This window comes from Trachurus trachurus, assembly GCF_905171665.1.
Source record: "Trachurus trachurus genome assembly, chromosome: 8".
NCBI lineage: Eukaryota > Metazoa > Chordata > Actinopteri > Carangiformes > Carangidae > Trachurus > Trachurus trachurus.
The window spans coordinates 22,883,138-22,900,401 of NC_139905.1; the positions used below are offsets into that span (position 1 = coordinate 22,883,138).

The following is a 17,264-nucleotide window of genomic DNA, read 5'->3' on the forward strand; positions in this document are numbered from 1 at the left end:
GCTCCACCAGACCAGGCCAGACACCATAAATACTGCCACCATGCGCTGCTCACACAGACAATAGAGACAGGTAGAGATGAGGATGAGGGTGGTGGAAGAGGGGAGTGGGGGGTGGGGGTGGGGGGGTTAACTCAGAGAGAAAGGGGGCTCTTTAAATGTGGCTCTGCTCTACTCTGGGAGAGGGAGGCCCAATCGTAAGGCGAAGGAGGGGAGGGAAGTGAGTGACAGGTCGAGCAGCGAACCAGATTGGAGCAGAAAAAGTGCACAGCCCCGTGGTAACTATGGCAACAGATAAAGGTCGGCGCTGCAGAGCAGAGCTGGGTAAGGGAGGAAGGAAGGATAAAAGAAAGGAAAGGGAGGCAGGAGATGGAGAAGAGGAGCGTCTCCGTCCTTCTATCCTTCCCGTTCTCTCTGTGCAGTTTGTAACAAATAAAGTCAGAAGTACAGGAGATGAATGCGAGGGAGGGGGAAGGGGGGAGGGGGAGGATAGGTAGATGTACGGACGGGTAGTGCTGCCATGCCGCGTCGCCACACTTCATTCATTCATCAGCACTGCAGAAGTGGGGCGACTGCATCCCCCCGTTGCCATGGTTTCACACCCCGCCTCAGTACTCCCAGAGCGTGGCGGTTTCCAGGTCGTCGGCGTTGGCCTTCAGCACGCCGGCGTGGTCGCCGCGCAGGTACTTGCTGTCGGCGGCGTGGCGGACGGCCAGCTTGTTGTAGTCGCAGAACTCGAAGAGGAAGTCGACGGGCGTGTCGCTGCTGCTCACCACCGACTGCTCGTTCCCGACCATCCAGTATTTGCCCGTGGAATCTGCAGGGGACGGAGAGAGAGAGAGGGGGAAAAGGATGGATTAGAGAGGGAGAGGAACGAGGGTGACGGAGGTGTGGTGTGTGTGGAGAAGGTGGGGGATGGGTGTGAAAACCGAGGGAGGGAACAAAAGGTTCGGCTTCAATTTGCCTCATTTGAATTACATAATGCAAAAAAGCAGTGAAATCATCCGCATGAAATCCCTCTTTTTGGCACCAACGCATGATTAATGAGTAAATCCATAATGAGAATCCCTTAAAGAATAGATGGTTTAATCCCTCGTAAGCCTGCAGCAGGTCGCTGCACAGTCGCTGTCTGCTGCACGTGTGCACGTTCAGACTGCATCCGACTAACAGCCAACGCATGCTTCAGCACAGAGCTCACCTTGCAGGCTGTAGGCGCCATCTCTGAACTCCAGGGTGAAGTAGTCGTAGGACGAGCGGTTGGAGTCCAGCGTCCCCGTCACCTTCCTGCAGCCGATGAAGCCGTGCTCCCCACGCAGCACGATGATGGGACGGTTGATCAGCTTCATGATGAACTCCTCGGTCTCACCTGGATGCAAACAAAAGGACGCAGCATGTTTACGTAGCGCAATAGCATAGTGTGTGTGTGGTTGCTGCTCAGTGTTTGAGCTGAGTTTTCATGCATCTCATTAAAAAACAAAACCACGCAAGCAACTTGTGACAGACATCTCAGCCGTCTCAGCAGAAACTGCAGCACAAAGTTTCAGCGTTGACGCTCAGAGGCCAACACCCAGGCGGCAGCAGTGACTGATCTGTTGCTGACTGCATGTCTTGCACAAATGAATGCAGCTGATTTAACGATCGAGTCCTGTCTTCACTTCGTCTGCTTCATAACAACTGTGTCATAATCCGGGTGAGATGCTGTTTGAATTGTTGGGAATCCTGTCATCACAGAAGACCGACACCGCCGACGCTAGCAGCAGCAGCAGGTTAGCGTCACTTAGCCGGTGCAAACAGCAGGTCTGATTTTACCCACAATCCACCTCATCAGCATCTGTGAAGCCTCGCTAATTCCGTCATTACATCTTATGTAAAAGTATGAAAATGTCAATTTTACAGAGGTTAATGTGGAGGTTGAGATGCAGAGTCTCCACTGGTTGCCAGGCAACTGCTCGGAGCCAATAAAAGGGCTGGAGAAATTAGCCTATTTCACAAAATGTCCAGCTGTTATTTTAACTACAACACACACACACACGTCCATGACCGTTGCAGAGCTTGTTAAAGGTGTACAGAAATGGCCGTTTGTCCTGTTTGTCGCGCCGAGTTGTCACGAGCTGCAACACGAGTTTACCCGAGTGAGGAAAACGAATTTGATTGGTCGTTATCGAGCGGGCGGGACATTCAAAGCTTGGGGCGAGCCCGAGCTCCGTGTGTGTGTGCGTGTCTCAGACGTTTGAATGACGGATGACGGATCCAATATCAGTGGCTGGTGAATCGTGTACAGGCTGACGTATAATCCGTGCGCCTGCATTATCCAATGCGAAAAAAAAAATACACACTTTCATCCCGGATTTACTCAAAAATAGAATTTTGCACAAAGTTTGGCCTACAACGTCTGAAAGATGAGTTATCACATTAATTTTATGACCCAAAGTGGGCTCAAATTCAATTTTCTTTTCTGTACACCTTTAAAGCATTGTTAAAGTTCTGTCTTCAGATCTGATATTATAGTGAAACAATGCAAACTCCTCAGTGACTCTGCAAACACACACATGTTCAATCACCGGGATGAGCCTAAAATAAACAACAACAAGACTTTTTTTTAAAAAAAGACTTCAACAAAGCCAAATCCCACAGGACGGAGTAAACAGTTACATCAGAGCTGCTGAAGCGTTTGAAGCCTAGAAACATCTGGAGCGACCATGTTTTTTTTTTTCATTTCCTCATAGCTTTACTGTCTGAACGGCCGCATCACTGACCTGCAGAGTCCATGGTGGCTGCGAGCTGTCCGTTCTTCTTGGCGGCAACATATTTCCCATTAGCGGCCCGGAGAGTCAGCCTCTTCCCACGCCACTCAATGTCAAAGTAGCAATTAGCTGACCTACACAGAGAGGTAAGAAGGATGATTAAATTCACATGGCGGCCAGGCATCTAGTGGCAGTCAGGTGTAAACACATAGTCGGGTTCAGATCTCCTGTTGCTCAGGAAACTCCACCCAGCTGTTTTATCAAGAGCTTAAGTAATTGTTGGGTAACTGGATAGGCAGGCTCTGGGCAGAGGGATAAGCTGGTAGTCTTTACTTAATTTGAATCAAGTACCTTGTTAAATCCTTTCACTTGGCAGAGAGTTAGGATTTATTTCCTGTGTGGCTTTAACGCTCCTTCGTGAAAAACACTCAGTTTTATCTCTGCTGTGTTTTAATCAGAGGATCTCTCAGACATTTTTCTAAATGTTCTCCTGGAATCACAAGACGACTTGGTGCAAGAAAACATTTTTGTGGTCTAATCTTCGGGGAGAGAACAGAGTCGAAGCTCAAGAATGTGATGGAGGAATTCGGTGAACGTCGTTTCAGCGAGCGTTCTGCGGTGTGACCCCTCGGTGTCGACGACCATCTGAGCTTCATCTTATCTTGAAAAATGTGGGGGTGTCAGCCTCAGCCCCGACTTAACTCGGCACACATGCTTCTCCCAATGTGACATGGATCAGATTATTGGTGTGCTCTGTAATTTACATCTGCTTCAAGACCGTGTCACATCTGCAGTCTGTTTTCAGCACCAATCATCTTTGCTTTAGAAACAGATTTTCAAAAATAAAGGTACTTTATTTTAACACAGATATATCAACCGAGTTCTCTACTCATAACTCAAGGATGACAAGATGACAAGTTGACTGGGAAAGCTGCTTCAGCTCTGACTCCCGAGTCTGTCTGAGGCCTCGTGGGGAAAATCATCCAGGAGCTCAAGGTCAAAGGTCAAAAGGTCAGAGGTTAACAGCCTGCACTCAGGCTGGACAGAACTACTGCACATAAAAGAGAATTACTCCTCACAGGTTTCACACAAACGCACTTAATCTCCCACAACATGTCACTGCCATGACATGAGTTCACTCACACTTTACCTCCCCCGCACACACACACACACACACACACACACAACCATGTCATCCACCCCCCAGCCACACACACACACACACACACCATCCACAAAAACTTCCAAGTCATATCACAGCTCAAGTTACAGAACAAGACAACGGACTAAGCTGTGATTCACGCCTGCATGCACACACAGGTTCTGTGAACTGAACCGACTGGAGCGGGTGTGGCTGTGTGTGGTGAGTGTTTCACGTACAGATGTGTGTGATTCTTACTTGGTGGAGGCGGTGCACTGCAGGCCGCCATTGGCAGTGAGGGTCCAGTATTTCCCAGCGGCGGTCCGAAACGCGCACTTCCTGTTTTCGCGGCAGATCTCCACCTGGAACACCTCCTGGTCGCCTTCTTCGTCCTGATTGGCTGACAAGTCCATACCTGGGTGGGGTGAAATAATGACAGGGTCAGTCATGAGTCCAGCACACACGTGAAGGCCGCAAATAACCACAGATGATTGATGACCATTAACGACCTACAGTCCAGATGCAGACACACACACACACACACACACACGTCCTGGTCAGGATCAGACGCACTAAATGAGCAAAATCAGACGGCTTGGATTAGTGAAGGATTTCACACAGCTGCACATACACATCTGTCCAGACAGACCCCGCCCGCCATAGTTCAAAGGATTAGTTGTCATGGTGGATGTCACAGCCACCAGAGTCATTAGTATTGGCAATGACTGACGGATCGATAAAAAACACCAAGAAATGTGCGATCAACAACAGACCAACACAGAACCAGAACCACGGCATCGCGATGATTCATCACAACAACCAAACTCAGAAACACAAAGGAAAAACTACACTGCACATATGAGAGGTAAATAACAATAACACAATAGATTTTACTTCTAACACATTTCTTTGTATTTTTTATTAACTATCAAATTTAACATTAAATTGGACTGAGTTTACAGCCATGCTAGCAGCACTGTGATTCTGTACTAACCCTAACCATGTAGCTTTGAGCTAAATGCTAATATCAACACGGTGCCATTCTGACACTGACTACCCTGACTTAGCAGGGAAAATGTTGACCCCATCTTAGTTAGCATGGTAACATTTGTCACAGTTATTAGTGTCTTTAGTTTTGCAAGTATTGGGTCAGATACACGATGCCAGAGGCCTTTATCCTTTCCGTCCAATAGTTGCTGTGATTCAACAATCAGGACAAATGTGAGAATATGTGAAGCAATGTTTGGTTCTAGCATTTTTTTCCTTTTCTTTCACATCATTGTAAATTGGGCTGTGGACCAGTGTGTGTGTTCGTGTGTTTCAGTATACGTCTATAGAAAAACCAGACCACATTAAAATCACATCAACTCCACTCCAGCAACAAAAGAAGTAAACAAACATCAGTCAAGTATAAGATAAACACATACACAACCCTCCAGAGCACCCCCCCTCCCGCCACACACACGCACACACAGATCATGGGGCACAATGTGAGCTATTGTATATGATGAAGTCATGGCGTGGATGGACCTATAGCCGGGGGGCTGGACAGAGAGAGATGAACTGTCTGCTGTGTAAATGTGTGCAGAGCGAGCGAGAGAAGCAGACAGAGAATGAAAGACGTGTTTGAGAAAAAACAAACCAACACACTCATGTGCTCCCTATCCATCTCTCTTTTCATGTGTGGCCTCTCCTCCCCCTCCTACATCTCATGTTTTCCATGTTTCTTGCTCTTTTACCGCCTCCTCCGCACTGAACACGGTGAAGGGAAAATCGCCCTTAAAATACTGTTTTCTTTTAAACATATTTGTCACGATTAGAAGTTGTTCTGCTGATGAACAGTGATACATTGTAAGAGCCTGTCCATTCTTGTGAGGTTTATTGTAGAGTGATGACTTCACTATGAGCAATGGGACACAAAGCTACAGAGGTCCTGTCTCGCTTGTAGGACCGATAGAGCAGTTTTGAGAAACACAAAGAATACACTGGGTCTATACACAGTATGTGATTGAATATTATAACTAATAACAGATCACAAAATGGGGAAATTAAACGTACTCATTCAATTTAAATGCAACATTATACAATGGCCACCACCTTCAGTTCTTTCACTTAAAGTCCCTCAATCGGTCAATTAACTTCTAACTTCTGTTTAAATGTTGTATGTTGTATAAAGGATTTGAGAGAAAGGTTCTGAAAAATAACAAACAGTTCTTGTGTCCTCCCCCTGATCCAATGGCTTTCATACAGTCCCTAACACTCGGACTGCTTTTCCTTTCACACACGGGTGTCCCATTACAAGCTGAACACCATTTGTCCTCATCTGAAGCCAAGGATGTACTTCAACATAAAGAAGAAGGGGAGACACGCCTGCGTTCAAACGTATTACGTAAGCTCGTAGTCACTGGAGAATTACTGCTCACATTTTGTGTCTGGAAAAAAGAAGAAGAAATGCATTACCCCTGTCCTGTTGAGTGCCCGCTAGAGTCAGCCTAGGAAATCTGGCCTCTATGGACAGATTGAGTTTCTGTAGAAATATGTGGGGACACACACACACACACACACAGACACACACCATGAACACACACACAGATGATGGAGAAGGAAAATATAACTGACCATAATGGGAAACACATGGTGGAGAAAGGCTGGTGGTGTTGGGGGGTAAAGAAGAAGATGAAATTGAAGTTTAGCTGCAACAGACAAAGAAGGTTTAAAGGGCACATTAGAGGAAGAGAGGAGGGGGAAAAAATGAGGCGAAAAGAGGGTCAGACTCTGCTCGTCTGCACCATCATCAGTCACATCAGTGGACTGTCCTCTAATCTTGGCTGCCTCCTGTTCAGCCAACACACACACACACACACACACACACTCACTCAGTACAGTAGCACAAGAAAGCCCATTTATTTCTGTGGCCGTGTGGAGGGAGAATAAGCATCTGCTAGACACGAGGACTTACTGGCTAACCTATAACATGAATGAGCTCATTCCAACACGCTGCATACGAAGTCTGAGAGAAATCATCTGTGATGTTGATTTTATCATCCAGTATCTGACTATAATTTGCACTTGGTATTACTCTGATTTTTAAAAGTTAGCAGCTCATTTTAAACATTCATATCTGATCAACTTCAAGGAAAAGTGAAAAAAAAAGGGTTAGCACTACCACATTTTGATTCATACCACTCATGTCTTAGGTGAACAGCTACAGTAAGCCTGGCTCCGGCTGAAAGGAAACTGAATCTGCAACACCTCTACAGCCCAATACAAAGTGTATTGTGTAAGTGTGTCAGCTTTTGTTTATACTAAACAAAGCGAAGCTCACAGGCTGCTAGCTTTCTGTAAACCTGTTGTGTTTTTTTTAGAAAGTATTTGATGAAAGAAATGTTTTTTATCATCCTGTTGGAGTTTCACACATGTTTTGCAGCATTTACACGCTGTACTGTAACTGTGCAGCATTTGTCACTTCAACATGACCATGAAGATGGTTTGAATAAATTATTCCTCAGAAATTTGAATGTCCATAGCTGAGGCATTCAGGTGCCGTGAAAGGGGTTTTCATAACATTTACAAACCTGGATGTTTTGGAGGAAACTGGTCGATGTTTGGTTCATGTGGCTCCTGCACGAGGAGAAAATGTTCTGCTCTTTTCACTATTATCACAGACTTTGTGTCACTTCTTTCCACAAACACACACACGCACCTTGAAACTGGGATGAGTTACAAGGAAAAGGACAACACTGATGGGCACACACACGCACTCAGAGTAAATAAGACTGACGGAGACAAAACAGTCGTGCTGAGGCGTGTGGAGCTGCAGCCATGACTCAGAGAGGCCGAGGCTGCCTGTCAGGGTCTGAGCTCGTGTATGTGTGAGTTCAGTTTACACGTCTATAAGCGTATTCTGATCAGTCTGAAGATCACAGGGTCAGAGCAGGAGGAGGGAGGAGGGTCTGTACGCTCAGCATCCCATTACAACCACACCAAAAAGACGCGGCCACACATGCCGAATCCTCCCAAACCACACCAGAGCACGACAAACGCACACACTCCGGCTCTTCAAAAACAAGCCGTCCGTCTTTCTGTTCACCCCGCCCACCGCATTCAGCCTGATGGCGGCAGGCACAGATTGTTGGTCGCTGTGAGCCAGCTCCAGAGGTCTGCTGTGAACGCACACGAATGTATCAAGTGCAATTGTGTCTCTGTGTTTGTGTGAGTGTCTCCCATTGTTCGGCAGGCCTGACTGAGGAGGCGACCAGCTGGGGCACAAACAGGGAGCCAGATCATCGGCCTTTGTTCTGATCCAAACACACACACACACACACACACACACACACACAGTATGACAGGCCAACCAGCCTACACACATCACTGCTCACTGAAACATCAGTGCTCATACAGTATATACAATCCAGACAACACATTAATGCCCCCACTTCCTTTTACAAATGCAAAAAAATGAGGTCAGATGCAGCATTGTGCCTGGGGATGACCCAAATCTTTCTGTAAATTGATTTGAAGCCAGTTCTGTGTTCATTGTGTTGCCAAAATCAACTGACTATGAGTTCGAGGGCATTAACGTAGAGACACACCCAGAGCAGGATGACACACTGGAGACCGGCTGAAGCCGAACCCTGTAATAAAGTAGACGACATGAAGGAGCAAAGTGAAGCTCTGCCGACACCAGACTGAAACACACACACACACACACACATCAGCATCATCACACACACTTTTTCAAAACCAGTGACCATTACCAAGGCTACATCCATTCCATTGATGGCCTTTTTCCTTTTTTTCCCCCTCCAGTGGGTGAGTGGGTTGTGTTGAGAGCAAACCATCGCCCTTCACCCTGCAGGGATTAACACACTCACTCACACAGACACACCAGCCAAGGTCGGAGCTGCGTGTCTCATGTCTCATTTCCTGCCAGTGGGGGGGTGAAGGATACAGAAAGGGTGTAAGAGCTGAACTGTGGCCAGACACAACATGGAGCAGCATTTTTCTTTTTTGTCTCCTTTTGTCTGCAATGCCTGATGTAGAGCCGGATTTTAACTTGAATCTCACACGTTGAGTGATTTTCAACACTTTTGAGAGCTCACAGTGGAGTCAGCAGTGATCTGGCCAAAAAAAACAAAACAAAACAAAAAACAGAGTTTAACCAATTATAATCTGAACAGAGTGGCTGTTTCTTCTGAAATATGTGTATTCTTAATGTGAAGCATCATCCAGAGTCTGGTTATCTTAGCTTATCTCATCTTCGCCTAAGGACTAAACAACTAGAGGTAACAACAGATTAAGTGCGAAATCAATAAAGGTTTTTAGGTTAAACTTTTTCTTACCAATGACTTAATATGACATAATAGCCACTGTCCACAGCACATAACCCCATTTAAATTTAAGTTGTTGTTGTAAGCTAACTTTTTAGTAGCTGTGGCTTCATAACAGTGGCACCAATCCCCCCCCACTTAACTCTCAGCAACAAAGTAAATAAGTGTAATTCCCACAATTGCAAATGGCTGCTTTAAATGTCAGAGTGTTTTAAGAATTACTTGGCATTTAAAAGATTTTCATGAGGCTTTGGTCATGTTTTATAAGACTAACAGGAGCTTCATCATACATTCATACCAAGTCTTGTAAACAACAGGAGCTTAGTCACAGGAAGTTGCCAAAAAACACTCAAGGGCTTACTGCCACAGCGTCAGATGCTATCAGGAATTCATTGAGCAACTGTCCGACATAAAAACAGCTGCCTGACCCCGACAGGAATCACACTATCACACAAATATACAACCAGGACCAGAAAAGAACAATGAAACCCTGCAGTATTGTGGTCTCCGCCTCAGGCCCCTCACCATGGGTCCTTACAGCCAGCGGCCTGGGGGACCAGCAGCTACAAAGAGCAGTCAGCAGCACTCAGCGGTCACACCGGTAGCCAACAGGAAGTGATGGGCTCATCCATTTAGCTGAAGACAAACCGACGCTCAGTCTTCACTCACACTCGCACCACGGTTTAGGGGCAGAACAGGCCACTTAATGGGCCATTGAGCTCCAGGCTAACTGACTGATAATTGTGTCTCCGTTCATATGAGGAGCCGTTAAACAGTCTCTCAGGGAATTTGTGACTCGGGACGAGGAGAGTAGGAGCAGGAAACAAGCTACAGCACAGGGTCAAATTAGAGGCAGCTCTATGAACGATAAGAACAGTAGAAACAGAAGGACTGTTGTACCGTTCATCTAATATTTGTCAGATGGAAACTCGCTTGCGGAGGTTCACTACAGACAAAAATGGTTTATTCAACCAACTGGTAGAATGAAAATATGTAAACTTGCGTGCCTTTTTCAGTTAACGGTGGAACGAGAAATAAAAAGATAATGGACGTCGGTGGAAGAGAAAATAAATTAGGAGCTAAGGGTTTCTGGCAGCATCGTAGTCAGTGCTCAGAAAAGAATTTCCTGTGATTTCTTCACAGCAACAACAACAAACACATAACTCATAAAGTGCTGCAATGAGCCGAGAAGATCAGAGACACTATTGTTCAAAATGAGTTTAATATCAACTCCAATGTAGGTCAGTTGGAGCCACATGAGGTGGGGTCATATAGTCAATTGATTGATTCAATACACTATTTTTGCACAACTTGGGTCTTGTTTTTTCTCTCAGTGAAATAATTTATTAACCAGCTTGTTGTTGAGATGTAAGGACGTAGATATCAACAACAGCGACCACCACATGTGAGCAGACAATTTTTAAATGTCAAAAAGTGGTAGTGGAGTTCAACCAACATGTGGATAATATTCATCACTGCACACATTTTGCTTATTAAACTGACATGTGAAATTGTTCTGCGTTTCTAAAATAAACCTGAAAAACAAATGAAAACCAAAACTACAATTACAATTTTACTTTATGCAGCTGTATGTAAAGATAAATAGGAATAAAGTTTCCAATGTGCAGAAACTCCCCCTAGTTGGGTCTCAGCCTTCCCAACAAACTCAACATAACATGACCCTATTTATCGGAGGACGTCTAAACTGGATTAACTTCGTCCCAGAACACAAACTGCATCAACAACAATTAAACATGAGTCACAAAATCAGCCGTTTTGATTGGACGGCGCAGCTTGTGGACTGCCCCACTAGAGCTTGCACACGTCAAAAAACCTTTGGGCTGCTAATGGAAGCCAGCCGACCTCAACCACCATCTTGGCTCACGGCCTGCCAGGCCAATCGCCCCTGCAGAGGGAGGCTGCGAGCATCTGTCGGTTCTAAAAACATCTGGAGGCCGTTTAATTCCTCTCAACATTTAATCCACATCACAATGATCCAGTTGTTGGCGGGGTTGAACACGGTCCTCTCGCAAGATTCAGACCTCTTGCTCGTTATGGACAGATTTGAGCCGCAGGACGCAGACAGGGCAGGGAGGACGTGGGGTCAATCAGTGAGAGCATCCAACCAACACAACTGGCTCACTGGACCTGGAACTGACTTCTGCTGCACTGATACAACTTTCTTAATCCACAATTAATTATCTCAAGTGGAGGTACCCCCCGATATGGAGCACCAATCTGACTGACACCAGTGTTTTAGATTCTCCGTGTCTAAAACACTGGTGTCAGACTGGTGCCAACAGTGTTGCTGTGGAGAAATGTGCAGTGATGCATACTGCCCAGCTGCCAGTTTCACACCAGTTTTTCCCAGATCGACAGTTGGACACAGACAGTAACGTGCAGAGAAAGGCAGCAATGTGCCAAAAGACAAACTAGCAAACGTGAAGGTTGAAAATGCACAATTTAGACATGGTTTTAAAAAATAAATTGGCTTTTTAAATGCTTCATTAGGAGTAAAATGTGTTCCACATGTTAATCAGCTCTCAGGATTAACACTGTATGAATGTAAGTAAAACTCATCAATTATAGCCTACATCTACCTCTGACTCCCCATGTAGACACAGCATACAGCATTAGCACTGATCAGGTATCACAACCTTGGACTGATGATATTTATCATTAGCTTATTTAATCATTTTGACACAGTCCGGTCCATGTTTCCTTTAACTCTTACCTAAAACCAACAAAGGATGATGTGAAATAATGAATTGCACTGAAAAAAGCCAGTTGCCACTTAGACTTTTCTCTTTAGTGTCGTCACTCGGGGTGGGAAGATTCAACGCCGCCATATAACGTTACCGCTAATGTTGCAGCTAATGCAAGCTAACTTAATCCAAATCAGTTTAACCCAAATGTCGTTTTACTTTGAAATATGGCCCAATCTCCCTTCGGACGTTAACAACCGATGCCTTTCTTAAATCTGTATTAACTGGGAAGCGATGAAAGGAAAGCAGTTTATCAGACTCCCGCCATTTGTACGGCTTGTTGCAGCCAGGGACACAGACACCAGTATGGAAAGATGGCGATGCTGTGAATATGGTCAATAGAAGCTTAATTTGTGCATGTAGAAGTGAACCCTGTGGTAGTGCATGGTTTAAGCATGTCATTCAAAAGGATGTTGCCTTCACTGACCTGCAACCTCTGTTATAAAAGGGCCTAATCTGATCTACAAAAATGTTGGAGCAAACGGCAACATTTGTTGCATGGAGATTAACGAACAATAATTCATGCTCTCGTTACAGAGGATGTCATCATCTAATCCCAAAGAATTCATTTAAAATTGCCAGTTTTAAACATTGTTTCCATCTCATGAAGCTTTTTATCCCAACATCCACCTACAAAAAATGGCGTCCATTTTGAGCCGGAGACTGAGCGTTCTCTGGGAGGAAAAGGAGAGAAAAGTTGATAAACATCCCTCTGACAGGTAGACAAAGTGTGGAGGAGCAAACAGGCTCGGGGTGTGACACGGAGACAGCAGAGGAAAATAAAAGGAGGTGGATCATACTTTGTGAAAAGAGGAAGTCAAACCACTAAAACCACAGTGTATTCTTTCTCACCAGTGTGTTCATCCCGACCAGAGACTAAATATAGGCTTAAAGAGCATCAATTAGTGCACAGCTATGATTCATTACAGACACAGTGCCAGTGTCTCTCTGGCCTTTCCTTGTTTTCATCCAAATCACATTCACAGAGGTGTTTTCACGCTCTGGTCCGCACGATCACTCAGAGCTCACACTTCTATTCCATCCAGCATCTTTCCTGGTCAAGTTCAAAGATGTGTTTACACTTTACAGCCTTTTATCAGAGGCTAAACGGTGCTCCTGTACTTAGACACTTAGCCCATCAAGTGTGCAGCATGAGGGATGCCTCTGGTAATGACCTCAGACACACAGCAGCCATGCAGGCCTTCAGGCTGGAGCTGCAGGAAAGGAGTGGGGGGAGGAGGCTGAGGAGGACAAGTGATGGGAGGATGGGAGAGAGGAAGGCATAAAGGGAAAAGGTGAGAAATGAATATGGGATGAACAATGAGGGGAGTGGGTGAAAGGGGGTGACGACCAGGAAGAAGTGGAAAGAATTAAGCAGGGGGGCGAGGACGTGAAAGGAAGGAAGGAAGAAGGCGGGTGGACAAGCTCGTATCTCTGCCCACTGGAACAGCTGTACACCAGACACACACACACACAGATCTAGAATTTAAAAAAAGAAAAAATAAGCTATACAGTCACGTAAGGACAGTGCAGCCAGGTGCATCAAATAAAATTCCTGTGTGTGTGTGTGTGTGTGTGTGTGTGAACGTGTGAGACCTTGGCTGCTTTCAAACCTACAAAACAGGCTCAAATTTCAGCTTTGCTATCCAGGATGATTATACAGCTGCAGGAAAATGTGCTCAGGAGTTTGAGTTTAGAGCCGTGATGCCACCAGGGCTGAGTGACTAAAATAAAGATGACTCAATATATCATTAGAGTCAATGGAGATGGGCTCTGCTCTACGTTTTAAACAAAGTTCTGACCAGTAGGGACTCCCCTAGAAGCTGCAGCAGAGGTGAAACGCTTCTGTATGAGTAATCAGGATCCATTTACTCAGTCATTTTAATTGTGTTGTTTTGTGTATGTGTGTGTGTCCTTGGGGCTGGGCTGCTTTGTGCCAGTTCTGCCTCTTGCCAGTTTAAAGGCTGTTTTACATTTGAATACTGGCACACGTGCACATGGAGCTGGATGTGTGTTAACAGGCCCGACGACTGCTTGCCTCTTTGTCACACTCTTTTCAAGTCAGTTGTGTGTAAAATTCACTAGAAAGACGTGAACCAACATGGACAACGCTCAGTCATCAGCTCTTGTTTTCTGTCCTGTTGACGTGTGTGTGAGTGTAGAGGTGGTGCATCACTGACAGGCCGAGCCTCAGACTGTGATGATGTGGCCTTTTCCCACATTTCAACATATCATCAGTGTTAATGTACTCTGGGTCAACATGCCTTTGTTGAGCATGTACAAATACACTCAGGCCTGGAGTTGTGTGTGAATATATAGGCCATCATTGTTCTGTGTCTGCGTGTGTGTGTTGCAGGGGAGATGCAGCCTGACATTCCATCACTTTAACCCTTCCTCTACCAGGACACACACACACACACAGGACCCACACACACACACACACACACACACAGGACCCACCTTGCCTGGTGGACACGTTCCTCTCGTTGCCCGCGGTGAGCACGACCTGCGGGTGGCTCTGCTCCAGCACGAACAGCTCGTCCTTGCCCACGCGCGCGCTCTTGCCGGACTTCATGGTACCGGAGGGCCCGGAGGGCGCGAGGTACCGGCCGCTACAGTCCCTGAAGGCCACCTTACCGGAGCGGAACTCCAGCGTGTAGCCCGTGCTCTTGTCCGTGGTGGCGACCAGCGCGCCGTCGTTCCTCAGGAAGCGGTTGTCGGAGGTCTGCAGGTGGTAGCGCTGCTCGCGGAACACCAGCGTGATCATGGAGTCCACCCCCCACGGGACGTCCCGGTCGATGGCGATCTCGTCCACCTTGCCGCTCAGGTGCGCGTACCGCTTGCGCGTCAGGCTGAAGAGGTTGACCTGCGGGTGCATGGCGATGTGCACGCTCCATTTCTCCGCCACCGACGCGGTCTGCGCGAAGCAGATGATCCGGTCCTCGGTTCCGCCCAGGTAGCGGCCGTGCGGCTCGGACTGCAGCGACCACCGGCCGTCGTCGTGGGCGGTGATGACGAACCGGCACTCCGGGCCCGGGGTCTCGCTCTCTCCGGTGACGTTCCCGTCCTTGTCGGCGGCGATGTACCGGCCCAGATGTGACTTGAGGTGGAAGACGTTCCCGCTGGAGTCGTCGCCGCTCTGCTCCAGGGTCCAGATCTGCTTCTTCTTCATGCTCGTGGCGGAGGCGTTGATCTTGAAGCCGAAGGTCTCCGCCGTTAGGTATTTGTTCCCGCAGTTGATGAGACCGAACTGGATCTGCAGCATGTCGCTGGTTCCGTTAGACGCTCCGTTAGTTGTCATTGTCGGTTCTGTGCGCTGAGAGCCTCGGGACCGGACCGGTTCTGTAGGACGTGTAGAGGGGTCTGGTTCTGGGAAGGGGGGGGGGCGGTTCTGCTTCTGCAAGTGACTGAGCTCGCGGCTGAAAGGGTGGGATGCTGTGCTGCCTCGCGTGCTTCTCTTTGTTTGGGGAGTGTGTGTGTGAGTGTGTGTATGTGTGTGTGTACGGCTGAGTGGGAGTCTGTGAGCGCGCGCCGCCGCCGGTCCTCAGTGCTCTGCCTGTCTCAGCAGCGCGAGCCCGCCGCCACAGCTGCAGCCTATATAACCATCAGTGACGTTGCGTTGCAGGCCACGCCCACCTGGAATGGACAGAAATCAGGGAGCTGAAGTAAAAGACAGAAAAAGAGACTGATTAAGTTTCAGTAAAGACAAGATTTAGACTAAAGAGCATCAGCAGAGGAGGGAGGAAGATTAGGAGTGTTAGAAAATAAAGTAAGGAGACGGTTGAATTAACTCCTTGCACCTCTATCACTGAATCTATCAATCTTTTTGTTTATGAAGATGCCAACATCGTATCAGTCTCAACTGTCTGTCTGGGCCTCACTGATCAGAAGGACCAGCATTGAAATCATGAGGACGGGTTGTGAGCGTCCAGTCACAAAGCTCTATTCATGGCCCAGCACGCACATGAGAGGGCAGGAAAGGCTCCATAAACAAAGAGGCCAAACAGATCACACTGGAGTCTCCTCACGCAGTGTCTAGGCTACACGCATAGAAACAAACACACACACACATGTATATGCAAGTATACAAACAAAGGGTGGATATTTTTTTTTTGTAAACACAAAGGTCAAAGCAGAATTATCTTGTGGCTCATTTCCCTCCTAGTGAAATAACATGTGTTGTTGCTCTGTCCAGAGTGGACGCTGCTCAACTGTCCCTGTGTCTTTAGGCAAAGTGAGCGATGGGACTGACAGCACTTCATCCCTGCTGCTCCTTTACAAACCACACGTTAAGATAAGCATGAGTTGCTCTATGCAAAGGAACTGTGTAAGATTAGAGGTCGGTTTTTGCAGCAGGCGTCCAACTCTCCTGCTGAAGAAGCACCAAACCCTCTGACCTTTGACCTCTCTTTGACTGAATGTATTATTTCATTGTTATTCAATGACAGTTTGATTTACATGTTTTATTTATAACAACCATTTGCTCCATCTGGAAGATTTAAGGCAGAGGAAATTAAATATTGTGAGTTTTATCCTCACTGACTTATGAATGAATGAAGTTTTTATTATTCTATCGTGCATTGGATTACAAGGTAATATAAATTCATGTCATGCAGATGTGCAGCGTTTCGAAAGATATGGAGCGGGGCGTCGTTTAGATCAGTTGGCAGAGTAGGCGCCCCGTATACAGAGGCTATAGTGATCGCTACCGTTAGTGCCATATCGAATCCCGACTCAGGCGGCCTTTTGCTGCATGTCATCCCCCCTCTCTGCCTCCCCATTTCCTGTCTCTCTTCACTAACCTATCAATTAAAGGCGAAAATGCCCAAAAAATATACTTAAAAAAAGAAAGATATGGAGCTATTTGTCAGAGTTCATCAGTCAATGGAAAAGCATTAACAGGGGGGAACTAGAGAAATAATCATTATTTCCCTGCATGGGCATCAATCAAGTATATCTTAATCTTATCTTGATTGAAAAGTTCACCTTGCCCTGTTTTCCAGACTTCTGAGGCAGAGTTAGTAAGTTTGTATGAAAATGTTTCAGGGTTTTGTCGAGTCATTTCTGGCACAATGAGCTCTGTTAAATCACCATAACTTGTGCAACACAGAGGAAATCAGGATTCTCTTTCCAGCTCACCCAAACTCACACAGTTCAGCACTGACTTCTAACATCCTCCTGAATATTTAATCAGTGTCCAGATAAAGAAAAGAGTTTTATGTTGTTTTTTATATATATATAAATAACCACTCTTCATAAATTCAGAGTCACAACAGAGATATGATGC

General features: G+C 46.3%; 1 protein-coding gene across 1 annotated transcript; it reads right to left on the bottom strand.

The window, feature by feature from the left end:
• Positions 1-298: 298 nt before the first annotated feature.
• Positions 299-15,452, bottom strand: fscn1a (fascin actin-bundling protein 1a). Its single transcript, XM_083976691.1, has 5 exons — positions 14,438-15,452; positions 4,141-4,297; positions 2,754-2,875; positions 1,196-1,363; positions 299-814 (listed from the first exon to the last, which is right to left on the bottom strand). Exons 1-5 carry the CDS (start codon positions 15,276-15,278, stop codon positions 606-608), a joined length of 1,497 nt encoding a protein of 498 aa, XP_083832817.1. The 5' UTR covers positions 15,279-15,452; the 3' UTR covers positions 299-605.
• Positions 15,453-17,264: the final 1,812 nt, after the last annotated feature.

Bases quoted from the DNA above. Each gene is read 5' to 3' on its own strand.
- fscn1a (XM_083976691.1), bottom strand. From the start codon at position 15,278: ATGACAACTAACGGAGCGTCTAACGGAACCAGCGACATGCTGCAGATC. The intron at 4,298-14,437 runs GTGGGTCCTGTG...CACCCCACCCAG, and splicing joins GAACGTGTCCACCAGGCAAG to GTATGGACTTGTCAGCCAAT. The intron at 2,876-4,140 runs GTAAGAATCACA...CTCTCTGTGTAG, and splicing joins CAGTGCACCGCCTCCACCAA to GTCAGCTAATTGCTACTTTG.